We start from the raw sequence: 21,418 nt of genomic DNA on the forward strand, positions 1-21,418 counted from the left end.
TGCCAGTGGCTCACACGTGTAATTCCTGCTACTCAGGAGGCTGAAATCTGAGGATCATGTTTGAAGCCAGCCCAGGCAGGAAAAATTGGCGACACTTTTATCTCCTACTAACCACTAAAAAGCTGAACTGTGGCTTAAGTGGCAAAGTACTAGCCTTGCTCAGGGATAGCACCCCATGTCTCGAGATCCAGCCCCAGTACTGGCTGGCGCGCGCACACACACACACACACACACACACACAGACAAGATAGAACATGAGGGCGGTAATTTTAAAATGAAATGTTTTATGTAACCTGTACTTAATGAGGCTATGTCACACAAGCCAGAAGAAAGGGACAGACATTGTCAAACAAACATCTCTTACTCCTCAAAAGGCCAGTGGACTGAAGGACAGCCGAAGGCTAATGGAGCAACCTATGTGTTGGAGATGGCTGGCGGCCTGATCAGGAATTCAGCAGGGACTTGGGAACTTAGATCCAGGAATGCAAGTGACCTGGGCTGCCCCCACAGTGACCCATTTGAATGGCAAACAGACCTTGATTCCCTCCACAAGCCCCTGCACATCGAATGAGGGTGCCCACCTGACTTCCTGCAGCTCACTTGGAAAATAAGTGTGTCAACAGCCCAGCCAATAAAGATGAGCATTTGTCTCACGGGCTTCTACATTCCTCTAGAAAAGCCTCCATTCTTTGGGCTGGAAATACCTGTAAATGAGTAAATGTACTGTAGCTTGACATTTTACACCACACCAAGGTGTGGTTTCATAGCTATCTCAGCTATTTATTGCCATTCAAAAGTGTACAATGGAATTGCTTGTCATATAGATCTTTGCAAGGATTTGCATGCAAATTTAATTTACTTCTTAAGCCAGACAAGCATATATAATTATCTGCTGTGACTAGCATTACAGTTTTGAACAGTGCTGTAAAGAGAAATGGGTGAAAAAGGAGAGATTCAGATGGGAGCTTTTAAACAATTACTCCATTAGAGCTGCTGAATGAATTTTGTTGTTGGGGCTTGAACTTAGGGTTTGGGCACTGTCCATTAGCTATTTGGCTTAAGGCTGATGCTCTTCCCACTTGAATCACAGCTCTGTTTGGAGCCTTTTGGTGGTTAATTGCAGCTAGTTTCTCAGATTTGTCTGCCTAGGCTGGCTTTGAACTGTGATCCTCAGATTTCAGCCTCCTGAGTAGATAGGACTACAGGCATAAGCCACAGCAGTGTCTAGGTTGCAACCTGAGTCAGAGCCAGTGGCTCATTCCTGTAATCCAAGATATGCAGGAAACTGAGATTTGAAACAGGTTTGAAGTTTAGCCCAGCAAATAAATTCAACAGACTCTTATTTTCAATTAACCAGCAAAAACCCAGAAGTGGATGTATAGCTCAAGTAGTAGAACACCAGTCTTGATCAAGTGTGTGAGGCCCTGAGTTCCAGCCCCAGCACAAAGAAAAATATCTTTTATACAGTGGTCACTTTAAGGCTGTTTAATAAGTGAAATGAGTTGTGTGTGATTTGTGTATGTATGTGTGCAGGTCTTGGGGCTTGAATCCAGGGCCTGGGTGCTGTCCCTGAGCTTTTGTGCTCAAGTCTGGTACACTACTACTTGAGCCATAGCTCCACTTCCAGTTTTTTAATGGTTAACTGGAGATAAAAGTCTTAAGGTCTTACTCGACTGGGCTGGCTTTGAACTGTGATCCTCATTATCTCAGCTTCCTGAGTAGCTAGGATTATAAGTCTGAGCCACCAGTTTCCAGCTGTATGTGACTCTTAAATGCAGTGTTTAAAGAACTAGCAGAACTTAAAGGAGTTGTGATTTTTAGTTCAGTTATTTTGCTCCACTAAGTCCTCACTTGTTCTTGTAACACATCTTGGAAGCTTTTATTAGAACCCATTAAGCTTCTGAGTCTTGTCTCCATGTCATATTAGTAGTATCCCTTAGTTGGGGCAGTGGTGGCTCACACCTGTAATCACAGCTACTCAGGAGGCTGCGACCTTGAGGCTCGAGGTTCAAAGCCAACCCTGGGCAGGAAAGTACATGAGACTCTTACCTCTAATTAACCATCAGGAGAGCCCAAAGTGAAGCTATGGCTCAAGTAGCTGAGCACTAGCCGAAGAGCTCAGGGACAGCCTGGATGAAAAGACTGAGTCTGAGAGACTACATTTCCAAAATAACCAGCAGAAAGCCAGATGGAAGTGCAGCCCAAATCCTAAAATGCTGGAGAGTGAGCACAAATGCTTGAGTTCAGGCAAATACCAAAGGAGACACGTGTTGCTTCTCTCAAATCTCTCCCATCTTGGGCATAAATGACCTGGGCTCCCTACTCATATTGTGATACATTGGGTTCTTCTTACCTGCTCTGTGGATTCCTGAGGCCTAGAATAGAACGTGAGGAGTGGCCAGCACACTGGCCACTGTTGATCTTTTAGGCCAGGCATCAGAGACCTGGTAGTGCCTTTGGGATGTATTGATGGAGCCTTGTCTTACTGATTTCATTCTAGCTACTGGCTTGTTCTTGAGCCTGTTAGAGAATCAACAGAAAAAGGGGACTGCCGGGTGCTGGTGGCTCACACCTGTAATCCTACCTACTCAGGAGGCTGAGATCTGAGGATCGCGGTTCAAAGCCAGTCCGGGCAGGAAAGACTGTGAGACTCCTATCTCCATTAAACTACCAGAAAACCGGAAGTGGCGCTACAAAAAAAAAAAAAAGAAAAAAGAAAAAGGGGACTAACTTGCTGACTCACACCTAGCAACTCAGGAGGTTGAGATTCCAGCCTAGGCACTGTCCCTGAGATTTTTTTTTTGCTCAAGACTAACATTCAACTACTTGAGCCACAGCTCCACTTCTGGCTTTGAACTTTGCTCCTAAGACCCCCAAGCAGCTAAGATTACAGGTGTGAGCCATTAGTGCCTTACCATCCTTGCACTGTCAACTGTCGGCTAATTTAGGGTTTATTTCTAGGATGTCTATTCTGTTCCATTGTTTTTATGTCACTATTGTGCGGATGCTTTGAGCCATATTTAAAAAAAATTTTTTTTTTTGTTTTTGGGTCCGGTCGTGGGGCCTGAACTCTGGGCCTGGGCGCTGTCCCTCAGCTCTTCAGCTCAAGGCTAGGGCTCTACCACTTTAAGCCACAGCGCCACTTCCGGCTTTTTTCTTTTTGCTGATGTGGTGCTGAGGAATCGAACCCAGGGCCTCGAGCATGCAAGGCAAGCGCTCTACCACTGAGCCACCTTCCCAGCCCCTTGAGCCATATTTTAAAGATAATCAGTGTATTGCTTCCTACCTTTGCTCTTTCTGCTTAAAATTCCTTTGGGAAGGTGGGTGACTCCTGCTCGTAGTCTTAGCCAATGGGAAAGCTGAGTTCTGATGATTGCAGTTCTAACGTGTGTTAGAAGTTTTGTGGGACTCTAAATACCTATTAACTAGCAAAAAGGTACAAGTGGAGCTGTGGCTCAAGTGTACAGCCTGGAGCGAAAAATCCAACTAAGATCTGAGTTCAAGTCCCAGTACTGACACATACATGTATACACATACTAAACAAAGGTGATGAAAAAAATGCGATCTGCTACACAGGTTTGGGGGGTTAAATGTTTATTAAACCAGACATTTAAATTCTATATCCACCTGCAGACTGTAAACAAATACAGTATATGTGTAAAGTAAAGATGGACAAATTAGTGGAAAACCTAAAATGCCCTTTAAACACCAGAACCTCACCACACCCTCCTTAGGCCGATGCCAAGGACTCTGTCACAAAGTTAAATGAAAAACCATTCAGTTAGCTCTGCTCCATCTCCTAGAGTGGATTTCAACACCTGGATTTGTTTATTTGTTTCACACTGCAGTAGGCTGCATTTCAGCAAGGCAACAACGTAAGTTTTTGTTTCTGTGGTACTAGGGATGAGACCCAGGTTTTAGACATTCTTAGCAAGTGCTTATCACAGAGATACAATCCCAGACTTGGTTTTTAGAGACAGGGTCTTATTGTGCAGCTGGGGATGGCCTTAAACTCCATCTCAATTGCTGGGATTGCAGGTGCACACAACGATGTCCGGCAAAAATATAGTTTTTATATTCAGAGATTAGCTGAACGAGTACAAATTAAGTTTCTAATGTAGGTCTCTCCCTCCCATTACCATAATTAACAAGAAACATGCGTTAGAAATAAATGACAGACCACAGGTAGTTACAAAAATAGATTACTTATAGGATAATAAATATCTATAGTTAAACTGATCACAAAACTTATTAAATTTACTTTTTCCCATAATGTGAAGATTATTTAAGTACATTCAAGAGAGACAGGGGGGGATGGGCTGGGAGAGTTGCTGGCAAAAGGAAAAGTACAAAATCCACAGCAGGAAACTGATGCAAATGAGAATATGCAAAACACAAAACTCCTCATGATCCTACGTAGACACCAAAGTTAGCTTTCAGCCCTTTTTATATCTTAAAAAGTAACTCTGTGTTACCCATGTAAAAACATGTAAAAAGATTTATCCAGAGACAAGAAGTTGGTGGATGAACAGCCTTATTAAAACAGCTAAAATCTGGAGGATCTAGTGAGATTTTATATATTTCTGACATACAGGACTTTCAAAGAACCCCATAGAGTTTGGATGGTTTTTTAAATTCCCATACCAAGCCATTGTATAAGAATTTCAGTTTTACAAGTGGGGAAGACTTTAAAAATTGAAAAATTCTGAACTGAGATAGGGGAGGGAGAAAGCTAAAAAGACCTGCCAAACACGGCAGAGTGCGTGAATATGTAAGCAACACTGCTGGAGAAGGCTGTGTGAGGTCAGGCGGAGGGCTGGGCCCAACCCCACCTCACCTGAAACCCAGCCAGGGATCCCCTCCTGACTCTGGAATGGGAATGTGCGTTTTCAGTGGGTGACAGTGTCACCAGTAAGCTTCCTCAGCCCTCATGGCAGAGCGGGTCAGGAAGAGCTCAGAAGTCATGATACTCCAGATTCTTATTCACCCAAGCTTCCTGCAGGCACTGAAGGTTACCTCCTCCTCCATCTAGCCTGGAAACTTCATTTCCTTGCCAAAAATCTTCTCCCTGGTCTAAGACGTCCACGTTCCACTGACACAGTGACCATGGGGTACAATTTCGGGAAGGGGAAGAGGCTTTCCCAAAGCCACCTGACATTTCCAGGATGCGCCTGGAATGGCCACTAGACTGACCCCAGGACCCTTGTTTCCCATGAAACACGGTTGGGGGAAGGCTACTACAAAACTGAAGTTTTGATATTTTTTACACCAGTACTGAGATTTGAAGTCAGGTCCTTCAGTTCTCACTTGCCTATTCTGCTCTAGGCTGCTGTTCTACCCCTTGAGCCACACATCACTTACAGCATTTGCTGGCTAATTAGAGATAAGAGTCTCTCCAGTTTGTTTGCCTTGGCTGGCCTTGAAGGGTGACCCACAGATTGTCAGGCATGATCACCTAGTTTACAGGCATGGGCCACTGGTACCCATGTCTAAAATCTACTTTTTTCTTTTACTTTTTTTTGTCATGGGGCTTGAATTCTGGGCCCAGGCACTGTCCCTCAGCTCATCAGCTCAAGGTTAAGACTCTACCACTTGAGCCACAGGGCCAATTCAGGTTTTCTGGTGGTTTATTTGAGATAAGCATAACACTGCTGGCTTTGAACTGCGATCCTCAGATCTCAGCCTCCTGAATAGCTAGGATTGTAGGCATGAGCCATCGGCACCTGGCTAAAATCAACTTAATGAAGCAAACATAGTGGTTCTCAAGTCAGAGCAAGCAAGGGAAACACACGGAAGGCAGTTGTCAACCCAGAGGCCACTGCAGGGGCCTGGGAGAGGGCTGGCCTGGGAATCAGCACTCCAAGACAACACTGATGCTGCTGGTTCAAGCCCACTTGGAGTGGTGGCTATGAAGACCCTCACCCACACAAAGCCCAGGGCTTTTCTACAAGCAATTCACTGGAGGTCACACAGCCCAGTGATATCTTGGTGGTCTCATGCCTTGGCAGGGTGGAGGACACAGTGCCCAGCTCCTGGTCCAGTCCAGGTGAGCACTGTCCCTTCTGAGAGACACCAGCAGACAAGTCCAACCTCACACAGCACAGGAAAGGGTCTGCCCCCAGGGAACTTGTTGGCCAGGACAGGAGAATCCCAGGTGAGCTTCCTGTGCTCTGCTGTTGCTGGGTCTGGACAAAAGCACACCCTGAAGACAAAGAGCCTAAAATGCAGGAGACTTCAGTGAGAGGAAACTACCCATGGGGATTATCTTGTTAAAAATATCTACTTGTTAAAAAAAAGATCAGCCCACAATCAAGTCGTTTTGCTGCCCTTGAGATAGTGTTTACAAGTTCAGCGTGGTGACTTTGTCCTCAGCATACATACCATCTTGAGGCTGGTCAGGTTTATCAACAGAAGGATGACAAGAAATAAACCCCCCATTCAAACGCACACAAGTCACACCTAAACCTTTCAGCTGACAAGGCTGCGATCTTACAGGTTACACAGCAGGAAGAGTTCAAATACCATCACTGAAAAGGATATCTCATGTTCATAGAAAGATCCACAGAAGGACAAGGAGCACACACATGTCCACATGTCCACACGTGTGTGCGGCAGTTGTCAATGGACTGCCTGTCACGATTCAAGAACACCCTGGAACTCTTCATCCGGATCGGCGATGGGAGCACAGCAAGCCAACACTGCCCTGTTGCCAAGTCCTGGTCTCCACACAAAGCCAAGATTGGAGAGGCAGAAGGCTGCCCGTCTGCAGCACAGCTCACTTCAGATGTGTTCTGGATGGCTCTGGAGACAGGCCAGCATCTCTGCCACGGGTCTGCCTTCATAGCAGATCTGATACACGGCAGTGAACAGCGGAAACCTGGGTGGAAGGAAGAGAGGGTGGCAAGGTTGGTGATCTGCTTCACCTCCTAGAGCATATTTATCCTCTGCCCCTCCCCCCAGCAGGCTGCTCTGGACAATAGTGACCAGCCTATATGTCTTCACAGTCGCAGAACACAGAGACTCTGTAAGATACAGGGGTAAACCAGGCACCTGTGGCTCATGCTTGTGATTCCCAACTACTCAGGAGGCTGACCTGTAAGGATCACAGTTCAAAGCCAACGTAGGCAGGAAAATCCATGAGACTCTGACCTCCAATTAAAAAAAAAAAAAGCCAGAAGTAGAGGCATGGCTCAGTTGGTAGGGTGGCAGTCTTGGGCAAAAACATCAAGCAAGTATGTGAGGCCCTGAGTTTAAACTCTAGTTCTGGTATGGGCATGTGCACACCCACATACCCAGACACACGGGTAAGCAAGGCACAGGATTGTCCTTCAGGGTAAATGGCAGCCATGCTCAGAAAAGATCTGTGGCTCTGGATCTTGGCTGATTCTGGATGAGACCAAGGTCCTGTCACTGTTTGAAAAGGCCAGAGAATTTTAAATTCTCCCCAAAGAGCACTAGAGTCATCCCACACCTGGCCAGAAACACTTCATGCCTGCAAGAAGTGGGGACCACCTTAGCAAAGTCCCCATCTCCCTTCCATGGAGGAAGCTTCGTTTATTTTACTTTTCCTCTGAGATGTGAGCACACACAGTGAAAGCGTGAAATGGACACAGGGGAAGCAGGAGAGGACTGGAGGCCACTGGGAGGAAAGATATCATCATCAGGGTGCAGCTGCCCCAGCCCGTTTCCTCTGTGCATGTATGTGTAAGTACATGGATGTGCACCTGCCCTGTTGTTTGTGTTGCTCGCCTAGCTACAGTCACTTTTTAAAAACGAGAGACAGAGAAAGAGAGAACACAAAGTAAGCTTGACAGAATCAATACAGCCTTAAAGGTTATTCTGAGAATCACTTGGGTAAGCTCCAATAAAGACAATTTTGAGAGAGAAACACAGAAACAGCTGGATGCTGGTGGCTTACACTGGTAATCCTAGCTACTCAGGAGGTCTTTTTTAATTTTTGTACCAGTCCTGCATGTTTAACTCAGGGGCTAAGTGTTGTCCCTGAGTTTCTTTTTTCTTTTCTTTCTTTTTTTTTTTTTTCCTAAAGGCTAGCTCTCTACCATTTGAGCCATAGCTCCACTTCTAGCTTTTTGGTGGTGAATTGGAGACAAGAGTCTCAGGGACTTTCTTGCCCAGGCTGGCTTCCACTGTGATCCTGAGATCTCAGCCTCCTTGGCAGTTAGGATTACTGGTACCTGGCTCAAAAGTGAAGACCTTTCAGTCCTAGCCAGTCTCTGAGGTGGAAATAACATCTTCTTCATTCAATAGAGGTGGGACCCAAAGCCCGCTCTGACTCAGAGCCACTAAGCCATGTTTCCATCCAAATGTCATTTCCTACAACACAGAACCTGCAAGGCCAATGAGTCTGGCCAAGGAAACTCTGAAGTCAAGGTGAGAAGAGAACAAAAGGCAGCACACACACCTCACAGAAAAGATCTGACACAGCCCAATCCATCTGCCAGCCCACTATGGACATTTTGGCCTTCCTGGAACCCGGGGTTCAGGGGTGATAGAGGCTGTGTGGTGAGGGGCAGGGCCTAGCCCTTAAGGACATTACCACACACAGGTCAGTTAAGGGATGACTTGGGCCCCTCTTGTTCATGTGCCCGAGTCTTCCTCACAGTATAGCTGAGTATGTAGACAGGACCTTTAAAGATGACCTAAGCCAGGCACTAGTGACTCATGCATTTTAATCCTAGCTTCACAGGTGGTGATTTCAGATCAAAGCCAGCCCAGGAGATTTTAGCTCCAATTAATCACCAAAAAGTTGGAATTGCAGCTGTGGCTCCAGTGGTAGAATGGTAGCCTTGACCAACAAAAATTAAAAAGGGGGCTGGGGAAGGTGGCTCAGTGGAAGAGTGCTTGCCTTGCGTGCATGAGGCCCAGGGTTTGATTCCTCAGTACCACATAAGCAAAAAGAAAAAAGCCGGAAGTGGCGCTGTAGCTCAAGTGGTTGAGCACTAGCCTTGAGCTGAAGAGCTGAGGGACAGCACCCAGGCCTAGAGTTCAGGTCCCACGACTGGACCCCAAAAAATGAATAAATAAATAAAAAGGATAATACTCAGGCCCTGAGTTCAAGCTCCGGGATCAGTATGTGCCATGTGCACACATACCCCCAACTCAACAATGCCCTATATCAAAATGAAGTCATTTTCTGGGCCCTAATTCAACCTGACTGGCAATCTTCTAGACGGAGGACTTCAGGACACAGACATGAAGACATGTGATGGATGACCTCTGAACCAGGCAGTGCTGCTCACACCTGTAATCCTAGCTAATTAGGAGACAGATTGGAGGTTCACAGTTCAAAGTACGTTCCAGAGTGAGCAGAAAAGACTTGCCAGACTCTTATTTCCAATTGCTCAGCAAAAAAGTGGGAAGTGAAGCTGTGGTTCAAAAAGTAGAGAACTAGACTTGAGCATAACTTCAGAAGGAAAGAGCCCAGGACACCCCCCATCCCTCCTCCCCCAAGATAATCTCCACCAACCAAGGAGAAGGCCTCCAAGGAAACCAACGAACCAACCCTCCCTCAATTGGAGACCTTGAACTAAGAACCTCCTCCACTGTGAGCCACCCTGAGTACTTCACTATGACAGCACGAACCAAGCAGTACAATTGTCTCACCCTTAGCGTTCTCACAAAGATGTAAGTACAAGGAGAGCTAAGCTAGTGGGGTTTTTTTTGTTTTTTTTTTTCGGTCATGGGGGCCTGGGTGCTGTCCCTCAGCTCTTCAGCTCAAGGCTAACACTCTACCATTTGAGCCACAGATCACTTCTGGTTTTCTGGTGGTTTATTGGAGATAAGAGTCTCACAGAGTTTCCTGCCTGAGCTGGTTTTGAACCATGATCCTCAGATCTCAGCCTCCTGAGTAGCTAGGATTATAGGTGTCAGCCACCAGCACCTGGCATGAATTTTATATTAGCAGAAAACTGCAAATAATTTTACTGTCTACCAAAAGAAGATGGGTTAAATAAACTACATATTTTCTGTGAGGTTCTTTCTAGAATGAGCCTGACCCCAGGTCTAAACAATCAGTCCCTGGCAGGGACAGTTATTCATGGCTGGAAGGGATGAAGAGGCTTCAGGGAACAGCCTGGGGCCACTGAGGTTGGCAGATGGGAATGCTCACATCCTGTCAGATGCACACATGGGTGCTTGCACAAAGTCTAGCTGGCACTAGACTGTGAGGGCTGTGTCAAACGCCAGCCTGTAGAGCTGAGCTCCATCTTCAAAGGAGAACAATCATGAAGTGATCAAGTCCATCTTTACTGTGTGGACTGTTTCAGCAGGGCTAAAAACATGACTTCTCCAAGACATGTGGCGGACACAAGGTAGCAAGAATGCTGCGCCCCCAATACCTACTCCTTTACAACAGTGAGGAAGAAAAAGGAGGGAGGAGAACAGGAGACCAGAGGAGTCAGGCAGAAAAGAGGCAAGAAGAGGCTGGGAGGGTGGCTCAATGGTAAAGTGCTTGCTTTGCATGCATGAGGCCCTCGGTTCCATTCCTCAGCACCACATAAGCAGAAAAAAACAGCAGTGGGACTGAGGCTCAAGTGGTAGAGTGCTAGCCTTGAGCTGAAGAGCTGAGGGACAGTGCCCAGGCCCAGAGTTCAGGCCCCACGACCGGACTCCCCCCCCCCGCCAAAAAAAAAATATAGTCATGCTAATAAAATGTTCACTAATTCAGAAGAGAAGGAAGAGCAAGTCATCCCCGGATTCTGTGCTCAGGTTGGGCTCATGATCTCATGGGTCTGCCATGGGGGTGGCTAACTACATCCTTTCTCCTCACCCTTCCAGCCTCTGATGGGGGAGGAAGTACACGGCACTTTGGCAACTCAAGCTGCCAACCTCTCTAAGGCCACTCCCTGGCCCTACCCTTCGCATATCCTGGGGAAGAGAATGACCTGTAAACGGTGCCTAACAAAATGCCTGTGTGTGCTGGGTTTCCACCTGCTTAGTTCACACTGGTGAGCTGCTGTGTGATTGGACTACTCAATCACTGAATAATAGGTTGTTTCGTTATCTGATTTTTTGTGCTGCTTAGGATCAAATTCAGGGACTTACACATGCTAGGCAAGTGCTACTGAACTCATGTACCATTGAGCTACAGACATCTCAGCTCCTTGTTTTTTAATATGATGTCTTGTTTGTAGCCCAGGTTGGCCTTGAACTCAAATACCACCTGCCTCAGCCTTCCAAGTACTGAGATTACAAGCATGCCATACAATGCCCAATTTAGAAATTCTTTTGAAGTCTTATATAAATCGTTCAGTATCTGGTGATAGTGAAACTTTCAGTTGGCTCTGTTGATAGGATTTTGGGGGTGGGTAGGCAGGTTGGCAGGAATTAGTCTGTATTCACTGGCTTTAGGAGAAAATGGAGCTGGGATCCTGGGCTCAGTGGTTGTCTTGTTTAGGGAGTCAGTCTTCCCTTACCCCAGTTGAGTCTTGATTTTTCTTCTGAGTAGAAAATGAATACAACAGTCCCTTAGTTTGTTCACTCAAGATGGGCACTCTACCACTCTACCATAGCTTCAGTCCAGCTTTGGTGGTTAATTGGGGGTAAGAGTCTTATGGACTTTTCAGCCTGGGCTGGCTTTGAGCCTTAAATCTTAGCTTGCTGAGTAGTTAAGATTACAGGCATAAGCCATTGACACCTAGCAAAGTTATCACTTTTTAAAAATGTAAAAGCCCTTCCTGAAGTCCCCAGCAGAACAAAGAAGAATTTATGACTTCATATTCTATAATACCTTAGAGAACAGGGCTGGGAAAGTGGCTCAGTGGGAAAGTGGCATGCATGAGGCCCTGGGTTTGATTCCTCAGCACCACATAAACACAAAAAGCCAGAAGTGGTGTTATGTTTCCCTTGATTACCAATGAAGTTCTAGAAACAGAGCAAACAGCTGCATTCACCTACAATCAAATACCAAGTGTCACTTACTTGTCAATGAGTCCCTTTTGTTTGAGGATGCGGTACACTTCAGCTGATGTCTGGGGTCCTTGGAGCTTTTGCCCATTCAACATCTCCTTTTCTAGTTCTTCGATGGTCTTAAAAGAAAAACATGAAAATAAAAACCTGTAGTAAAAACTAAAAAAAAAAAAGAGAAAGAAACACTTATTTCAAGAGAAGGAGGGGCTGGGAATGTGGCTTAGTGGTAGAGTACTTGCCTAGCATGCATGAATCCCTGGGTTCCATTCCTCAGTACCACATAAACAGAAAAAGCCAAAAGTGGAGCTGTGGCTCAAATGGTAGAGTGCTAGCCTTGAGCCAAAGGAAGCTCAGGGACACTGCCCAGGCTCTGAGTTCAAGCCCCAGGACTGGCAGAAAGGAAAAAAAAAAAAAAGAAAAAGGAAAAGAGAAGGAGAGGGTCAGGCACCAGTGGCTCATGCCTGTCAACCCCAGTGTGAAAGCAAAGCACTGTGGTTTGATGCCAGCCAGGCAGGAAAATCTGTTAGACTCATCTCCATTTACCCACCTGAAGCCAAAAGTGAGCTGTAGATCAAGGGGGTAGAGTGCCAAACTTGAGTGTAAAAATTGAGGGGCAGTGGCCAGGCCCTAATTTCAACCCCCAGTAGCAGCACATACACAAAGGAAAAAAAAAAAAAAGAGTAAGAGCTAAATGCTCTTACTGGGGCAGGCAAGAGCAAGCAGGCAGGGCAAACAGAACAAAGAGCCCAAGTTGGGTTAACAGTGCACATGTGGCTCACCCAGCCCCAGGAGTCTCAGGTGGAAGAGGAGGAAGAAGAGGGCAGCGGAGCGGGGCAGGAGGAAGAGGGGCAGGCCAGTGCTACCTTCCCAGTCCTGGCAAAGGCCTCGGCCACCCTGCGGTTTCGTCCTCCATAGCAGGTGGTGATCAGGTCAGCCACCCCACAGCTCTCCAGGAAGGTGCCGGTGGACACCTGGCCCTTGCAGAAGATCCTGGCAAAAGCGATCATTTCCATGAGGCCCAGGCGGATGACGGCAGCCTTGGTGTTGTCTCCGCATTGGAGGCCATCGCAGAACCCAGCTCCCACAGCCACGATATTCTGCAGGAATGACAAAGCCAGGATGGATGCACATAGGCCCTCAATAGCTGCAGCGGTGGGAGAGCCTAGCCAGACAACGACAGATGCTAAGAGCAGTCTTGTTGAATCCTCACTTATGCCTTTTGGATTGTTACTTAAAGTAAAGCTGAATGCTTTCTTCAGCTGTTAGAAACTCTGTAAAGCCCAAGGGGACACTGATGAATTTCTTTTTTTTTTTATTTTCAATCTATCTGTCTCTATCTATCTATCTATCATTGTAAAGATACTGTGGAGGGATTACGTGAGCAAGGTAATGAGTCCATTTCCTATTGAGTATTGTTACACACTCCTTTATTTTCCCCCTACCATCCCTTTCCTCCCCTTCTCCCCCTCCAAAGTTGTAAAGTTCGTTTTCAACATAGTGTCTTGTACATCTCATTGTTACAATGGGTAATCCTGTATCCTTATTTCAGCATTTTGTTATTTCCCTTCTCCTCCCTAAATTAGAAAAAGGTATATACAAGATGCAGGCACCAAATCAAATATAGTGACAACAGGGGTTATACCATGGAGGAAGAACATACAAAGAAACAAAAAAAAATTACATAGTACATTCTAAGTACTTTAAAAAGAACAGCAACAAAGATAAAACCTCTTGTGTACACTGATGTATTTCTACAAGCTGACTGCAACCACAGAGCAAGATCCAAAAAGAACACAACGAGTACCTCAGAAAGACCCCAGCCCCTTTCAGTCCCTCCCTTCCAAAGGTGACCCCCTGCTCCTATCACACATGGACTCATGTGACCCAACTAAGCATTATGTGAGTGGAGGCCAATAGCATGTGATCTTCCTTACTAGCTTCCTTGTCTCCTTGATGTCATGTTTGTGAGATGCACATTTTCCATAGAGTACGTGTATTTAATTGTCATGCACTATTCCATTGTGTGACCACACTAATATACTTATCCATTCTTTTGTCCCTTAGCCTTGGTAGATTTCATTACAAGCAGTGCTACTATGGGCCTGGCACGTGTCCTCTGGTGGACATGTAGGCAAATCTCAGTCTTCATGTCATGGCCTCTCCTACACACAAGACAAATTGCACACACAGCCAAGGTGACAGTCATGCAGGACTTCTCGACCTGTTTTCAGGCTATCCAGCCACACTCAATTGGTGACACACTGCTTCTGTCTGCCCACTGCAGATGCCATCAGCTGCCAGAGTCCAGGTGACCCACAAAGCCTAAAACACGTTCTACCTGGCTTACAGAAAATGCTAACTGGTTGACTTAGCAGGAAAAATAAAACCCAAACATGTATACATAACTAACATTCATAAAGCAATACCCTGAAACTTCATTTCAACATTTGTGCACTGGCAGGCCATGTAAAGATGGACAGACCTTACTAAGCCATGACAGGCACTATCGATGCCTATTAGGAAGGGGACCATGCGGATATATAATGAGACTTAATTTGTCCTCAGGATGCTCACAATTTGAGAAAAGAGATGCAACAATACACAGAAAGAATGGCAGGCACCAGTGGATCACACTTCCCTAGCTACTAAGAAGGTTGAGATCTGAGGATTAGGGTATGAAGCCAGCCTGGATAGGGAAGTCTTCTAGACTTTTTTTTTGGGGGGGGGGGTCTGGTCATGGGGCCTAAACTCTGGGCCTGGGCACTGTCCCTCAGATCTTCAGCTCAAGGCTAGTGCTCTATCACTTTAGCCACAACACCACTTCGGTTTTTTTCTTTTTGCTTATGTGGTGCTGGGGAATCAAACCCCAGGGCCTCATGCATGCAAGGCAAGCACTATACCACTGAGCCACCTTCCCAGCCCTTCTACACTCTTTTTTTTTTTTTGTCAGTCGTGGGGTTTGAACTCTGGGCCTGGGCGCTGTCCCTCAGCTCTTCAGCTCCAGGCGAGCGCTCTACCACTTGAGCTACAGCGCCACTTCCGGTTTTCTGGTGGTTTATTGGAGATAGGAGTTTCACAGTCTCTCCTGCCCGGGCTGGCTTTGAACCGAGATCCTCAGATCTCAGCCTCCTGAGTAGGTAGGATTACAGGCGTGAGCCACCAGCACCCGGCCACCTTCTACACTCTTATCTCCAATTAATTAGCAAAAAGTTGTAGGTGGAACTGTTGCTTAAGTAGAACATCACCCTTGAGAAAACATGTTAAGCAAGAGTGAAAAGGGAAAAAAAACTTAAAAGAATTTACGGAACCAACTTCTAGCCTCATTAGCAGCACAAAACAGTAAGTAAAGGAAAAAGGCAGAGAGAAGAAGAGAGGAGGCTAATTTAATTAGAGTATAATAACTGAAATGCCATGGTGAAACTCTTTGGTACAATTAAAATAAATAAGAATGGCAGGCTCTGTAGAGGGATGGGCAGGAAATAGCAACAGGAGTAAAGGGAGAATTAAGAAGGTAAATGAGGGTGAATAAGATTGAAATTTTTTATGAATACATGAAAACAGAACAATGAACATACTGAAATTGTTTTAAGAGTGAAGACCGGAATGTGATTGAGCCGGTAAGGTTAATGGGATGCGTTGTATGCATGTCTGCAAATTTCACAAAACCATTCTTGCAAAATCAATGTATGCTAATAAAGTCTTAGTAAGGAAAAAGGAACACAGACAGAAAAAAGAGGGGGTTGAAAAAGGGACAGGGACCAGAGCTTCATTTCAAGCAAGAAGGCTGAGGCTTGGGATAAAGGTCAGTAGTGGAACATGTGCTAGGCCCTGGGCTCCATCCCAAGTGCTGCAAGGAAAAAAGAAAACCTGTCAAGGCAAGGAAGGCAACACGGAGGAAGTGATATCTGAGCTGGGCCTCAATCCTATGGACAGGTCCGATGATCACAGGACAGCAGTGCAGAACTGGCAGGTATTTAGCTCTCCAGTGGAAAGGCTGGCTCCTGACCCTTGAACTCTCAGCTACTTCATCAGGGACAACGCATGCCAGAAAGATGTAAGTATTCTGTGTCTAACCACAGCAGTGTTTTCTATACTTCCTGCTAATGATACAACAGTTAGTGCCTGAGCACCCCACCCCAAGGCACCCCTACATGCAGCTTTGATACTCACACTGAGCATGAGGTGGGCTAGGTTCACCATGAGGAACAGCCAGCCTTGGGGAGACTGAGTCACAGAGCTCTACCCAATGAAGCACATTATATAAGCTCTCTTGAAGCTTTTGCCTACTTTCCCATCCCCACCAAGAGAACACAGGGCTTTTGTTCACTTCTGGAGGTAGAGGGTGGGGGGAATCAGAAGTGGGAGGGGGGCTAGAGAACCAAGGATGGGAATGGAAGGCTCTGAATATGCTGTCTCTCTCTCCTCAGTGACAAACCAGCACTCATGGAGGTTGTTGGCTACTCTTCTCCTTGTCAAGGCAGAAAGAAAAAGTCAAAGCCATATGTTGGTGGCTCCAACCTGTAATCTTAGCTACACAGGAGGCTGAGATATGAGGATCATGGTTTGAAACCAACCCAGGACAGAAAGTCTGATCTAGTTAACTAGCAAAAACCTGGTGGTGGTGTGGTTCAAGTAGTAGCGCATCAGCCTTGAGGCAGAAAGCTAAGGGAGAGAGTGCAGGCACAGAGTTCAAGCCCTAGTACTCACTCACATAGCGGGGGAAGCTCCCAGAGAAAACAATAACAGCTAACTTTATTGAACACTCCTGGTGCTCATATATTATTAATCTTCACCCCGTTCTTACAAAGCAGGTCCTGAGGAAACTGAGGTAAGCAGCTTGCCAGGGTGACATACCACCCCAGGCCAGTAACTGGAAGGAAGGCACACAGCTAAGAACTCTCAAACAGGAAGAGCTGACCACACATCACAACAGAGGCGGCAGGAACTCGGTCACTGGAACTGGCCAAGCAGGACTTTATGCACACACTGAGTGTAAACCAGGAAAGTCAGGTGCTTTCGTGTCACTTGGCTCAGACAAAAGGCAGGCAAGGAAGCAGGCAGGCACACAAGGCTGCCAGGGGCCTCTTGGTTCCCCACGATCTTCTACTGCAGGGCCCAGGGATCTAGACTGCCTAAGAGCTTCCAGAAGACACCTAACCTCATCCCCAGAAGGAAACAAGGCTGGCATCCACTCAGTCAACCCACTTCCAACACACTCTGGGCCCTGCTCAGCTGAATTGTCTTCTGATAGATGGAGAAATCTCTCCCCACTACCTATCACTGTCAAAAGAAGAACACCCTGAGCCAGTCAGAGCATGTGATATTTGCATTCAAGCAGATGCCCGCTGAGATGGCTCAGCTGTGAGAGTTATCATTTTGTGCACTTAAATCTGCCCTGAAATATCTGCAGCTAAAAATACCAGGATCTTCAGAAGGCAGATGTGCTTAAGCCCTTCCCCATTTCCTGGCCCTATGCAGAGGAATCAGCCAGCCCAAAGCACCATCTTTGCAATTCTGTATCAGGGTAGGTTGGATGGGCTCAATTCCTCTGTCACTGCCTGCCCACACAAAAAAGAATGGAAAACCAGAGAAGTCAATTTTATCACCTGCAGGTTACACAAACATTACGTAGGAAGAATCACCCTCAGGAATCCTGGGCCCCTGCCTTCTCTCCTCTGGAAGTTCAACCACCCATCTGCCTCTTCCTGGGCCCAGTATCCCATGCACTTGACCTCTGAGGGCAATGTCTGCAGAGCAGGCTTACTAAAGGCAAAGTGCCATGTACGGTTGCAAGTTGAGCTCTGGCAACTAGGTGTCAAGGATGCCATGTCAGGCCCCCACTTTGGCCACGAGACTGAGCACCCTGATACAAAGCTGCCTTAGCTACCACAGCCCATCCCCTAAAGCCATTTCTACCTTAATATGATGTTTGCTATCTGTTCTATCTCAAAGTCTAACCACGAAGTCATACCAAGCCTTTGCCAGTGGCTACTGTAACTACAAAAACTGATTTTTAAAAATTTGAAATAGGGTCTCAATACATAGTCCAGGCAAGCCTTCAACTTGTAATCCTCCTGCCTCAACCTCCCACATATTGAGATTACAGGTGTTCACCACCATCCTCAGCTCAGAAATTCCATTTTAATTTTGTTTTGGTGCTGGTACGAGGGCTTGAATTCTGGATCTAGGCACTGTTCCTTAGATTTTGCTTAAGACAGATGCTCTACCACTTAATCTACATCTTCCAGTTTTTTGGTGGTTAATTGGAAATACGATTAGACTTTCCTATCTATATTGAATTCTACCACTTGAACCATATCTCTACTTCTGGAAAGTTTATTTTTGTTTTGTTTTGGTAGCTAATTGGATATAAAAGTCTCAAGGACTCTTACCTGGGCTGGCTTTGAGCCATGATCCTCAGATCCCCGCTTCCTGAATGGCTCTGATTACAGTTGTGAGCTGGGCTTCTTCTTCTTCTTTTTTTTTTTTTTTTGTCAGTTGTGGGGCTTGAACTCTGGGCCTGGGCACTGTCCCTGACCTCTTCAGCTCAAGGCTAGTGCTCTACCACTTGAGACACAGCACCACTTCCAGTTTTCTAGTGGTTAATTGGAGATGTCTCATGGACTTTCCTGCCTGGGCTGCTTTTGAACCACGATCCTTAGTTCTCAGCCTCCTGAGTAGCTAGGATTACAGGCATGAGCCACTGGTGCCTGGCTTCCAGGGCTACTTTGAAACTTTTAATTAATTAATTAGAAGCACAAGGATAAAGTGCTCCTGCTATTGGCCCTGAGCTTAATGGCAAGAATGAAACCCATAAATGCATTCACAGCTCACTGATGACAGATGTCTAGACGTAAAGGCCAGGCCAGCTCTGGAGTACCTCAACCCTAGTGCCTGTTATCCTCTGATTCTAGGTTGAGTGGAGATGATCTCCTAGAGTAGGGGCACTATGCGGCAGGTATAGACCAGCCTGGCCATGCTGTCATGTTGGGTGAAGCGTTGGGACTAAGACATGGAGGGAAATGCTCAAAGTGGGCTGCACTGATGCTCATATGAACACTCTTTGAACCATGGTCTTCATATTGCAACCTCATGAGTAGGTAGCATTACAGGCATGACCATGAGCACCCAGCCCTAAAGCTCTAGTTTTCAAAAGAGGACAATACTTGTATACTCTTGCTGGAAAGAGTGAAAGACTGAGCCTGGCACTGGTGGCTCATGCCTATAATTCTAGCTACTCAGGAGGCTGAGAGCTGGTTCAAAGACAGCCCAGGCAGGAACATCCACGAGACTCTTATCTTCAATAAACCACCAGAAAACCAGAAGTGGTGCTGTGACTCAAATGGTAGAGTGCTAGCCTGAAGCTAAATTGCTCAGGGAGAGCGCCCAGGCCCAGTTCAAGACCCACAACCAACCAAAGAAAGAATAAAAAAATAAAAATGAAAGACTGTACAAGGATCATGAGTGTCTCAGCGTACAATCTGGTCACTGATTTTCACTTTCTTCTATATTGTTTTCCAGTATATGAAACATGCTTAATATAACTACATGAATAATCAGGGGAAAACCCAAAACTATCATTTATGAAGTCAGAGATTACCAACTGGGAGCCAGTGGCTCATGCCCACAAGACTAGCTACTTAGGAGTCTGTAGCAAAAATGTTCATGAAACTCCATCTCAAAGGAAGAAGCTGAACATGATATGCATACCTGTTATGATGGAAATATATAACAGGAAGACTGGGGAGGTGGGGGAGGGAAGGGATGGTAGGAGAAAAACAAAGGAGAGGGTAACAATGCTCGACAAGAAATGTACTCATTACCCTACTCATGTAACTGTAACCTCTCTATATAGCATCTTTACAATAAAATAAAAAATAAATACAGGGGCTGGGAAGTTGGTTCAGTGGTAGAATGCTTGCCTAGCATGTATGAGGACCTGGGTTCGATTCCTTAGCATCACATAAGCAGAAAAGGCCAGAAGTGGTGCTGTGGCTCAAGTGGTAGAATGCTAGCCTTGAGCTGAAGAGCTGAGGGACAGTGCCCAGGCCCAGAGTGTATTCCCCACGACCAGCAAAAATACATAAATACATACATACATACATACATCAGGAAGATTGTTGTCCAATGCACTCCCAGACAGGACATGAGACCCTATCTCAAATAGCCAGAGTAAAAGGAGCTCAAAGAGGCATTGTACTTATTAACTGACAAGTTGAATTGAAACCTCTTTGTACAACTGAAGATAATTTTTAAAAGAAAATAATTGAAAACATCAAAAAGAAAACAAAACAAAAAGGGCTGAGGTTGTACTCAGTTGTAGAGTTCATCTCTAGCAAGTGTGAAGCTCAGTTCTAGCCCTAGTTCCACAAAATAGAAAACGGAGCCAGGTACCAGTGGCTCACACCTGTAATCCTAGCTACTCAGGAGGCTGAGATCAGAGGATCATGGTTCAAAGCCAGCCTGGGCAGGAAACTCTAAGAGACTCATCTCCAATAACCTATTCAAAAAAGCTGGAAGCTCAGGGACAGGGCCTAGGCCTAGAGTTAAAGCCCCAGGACCAATGAAAGAGAAGGAAGGAAGGAAGGAAGGAAGGAAGGAAGGAAGGAAGGAAGGGAGGGAGGGAGGGAGGGAAAACATGTCCATTCATCCTTGCTTAACAGGCTCAAATGATAAATATTGTCATAGTGCCTGGATACAAACCAAAAAAGAAAAGTCATATACAGTGACCAAAGAATACCAGACTAAGATTTCTAAAACACTCCAATAGCACCAACATGTCCTGCCTTTGTCATTACTCCTTGGATCTTGCTCCCTTCGTCTGTCCAGTTGGATTCAGTGAAAATCAAAAGGTCTGGCTCTCAGTTTCCAAAACCCCAGACAGGAGAAGGGAGAGTGTTAGAGCCCCTCCCCGCTCCCCAACTGCCTCCAAGGGTTTAATCTTTCTCTGTGGTAGTTGCAGGCACAAATCTACTTACAGGCTTCCTGCCAGGAGAAATGAAAAGCCATTCTTGGTTCAAACACAAAACTAGCATAGTCTAGAATTTTCTCATCCAGCACCCTTTGTTGTGGGCAGGATTTCACAGCTTCTCCACTTCCAAAAACATCAAGTCACTTAAAAGAGCTTTACAGCAGCTCGGGCCATTAGTGAGCAATTAGGCATTCATGATGTCCCCTGCTGTCAAGTGGTCATTTGTTTAATGGAGGAATATTAAAACCAAATAAAAAATCTCACCCAAAGTAAACAATGAAGCCAAAGCCAGCTTCTTAAACGCATGACAGGGCCTGTCCATGCTGTGAAGAACCATTCGTGCACAGTTAGAATTATGGGACCTACTGCCTGGGAGCCCAGGCTTTAAATGGCTTTAATTTTTTAAATGTTCATTGTATATCATGACCACATATATACACACAATGTTAATTCTAGGAAGTGGTTTTAAATTCTGACTAGAAAAAAAAAAAAAGACGTACTTCTTCTGAGAGTGGAAAG

General features: G+C 45.8%; 1 protein-coding gene across 1 annotated transcript in view; it reads right to left on the reverse strand.

Annotated features, from left to right (window-relative positions):
• Positions 1-6,741: 6,741 nt before the first annotated feature.
• The window catches only part of LOC105994830, a 131,392-nt gene continuing 116,715 nt past the window's right edge, over positions 6,742-21,418 (reverse strand). Inside the window, exons 6-8 of the mRNA XM_013028469.1 lie at positions 12,792-13,025; positions 11,941-12,047; positions 6,742-6,877 (exon numbers count right to left, since the gene is read on the reverse strand). Coding sequence (XP_012883923.1) covers positions 6,781-6,877; positions 11,941-12,047; positions 12,792-13,025 — 438 coding nt within the window. The 3' untranslated portion in view covers positions 6,742-6,780. The remainder of the gene's footprint in view (positions 6,878-11,940; positions 12,048-12,791; positions 13,026-21,418) is intronic.

The sequence above is a fragment of the Dipodomys ordii genome, unplaced genomic scaffold, assembly GCF_000151885.1.
Source record: "Dipodomys ordii isolate 6190 unplaced genomic scaffold, Dord_2.0 Scaffold110, whole genome shotgun sequence".
Lineage (NCBI taxonomy): Eukaryota > Metazoa > Chordata > Mammalia > Rodentia > Heteromyidae > Dipodomys > Dipodomys ordii.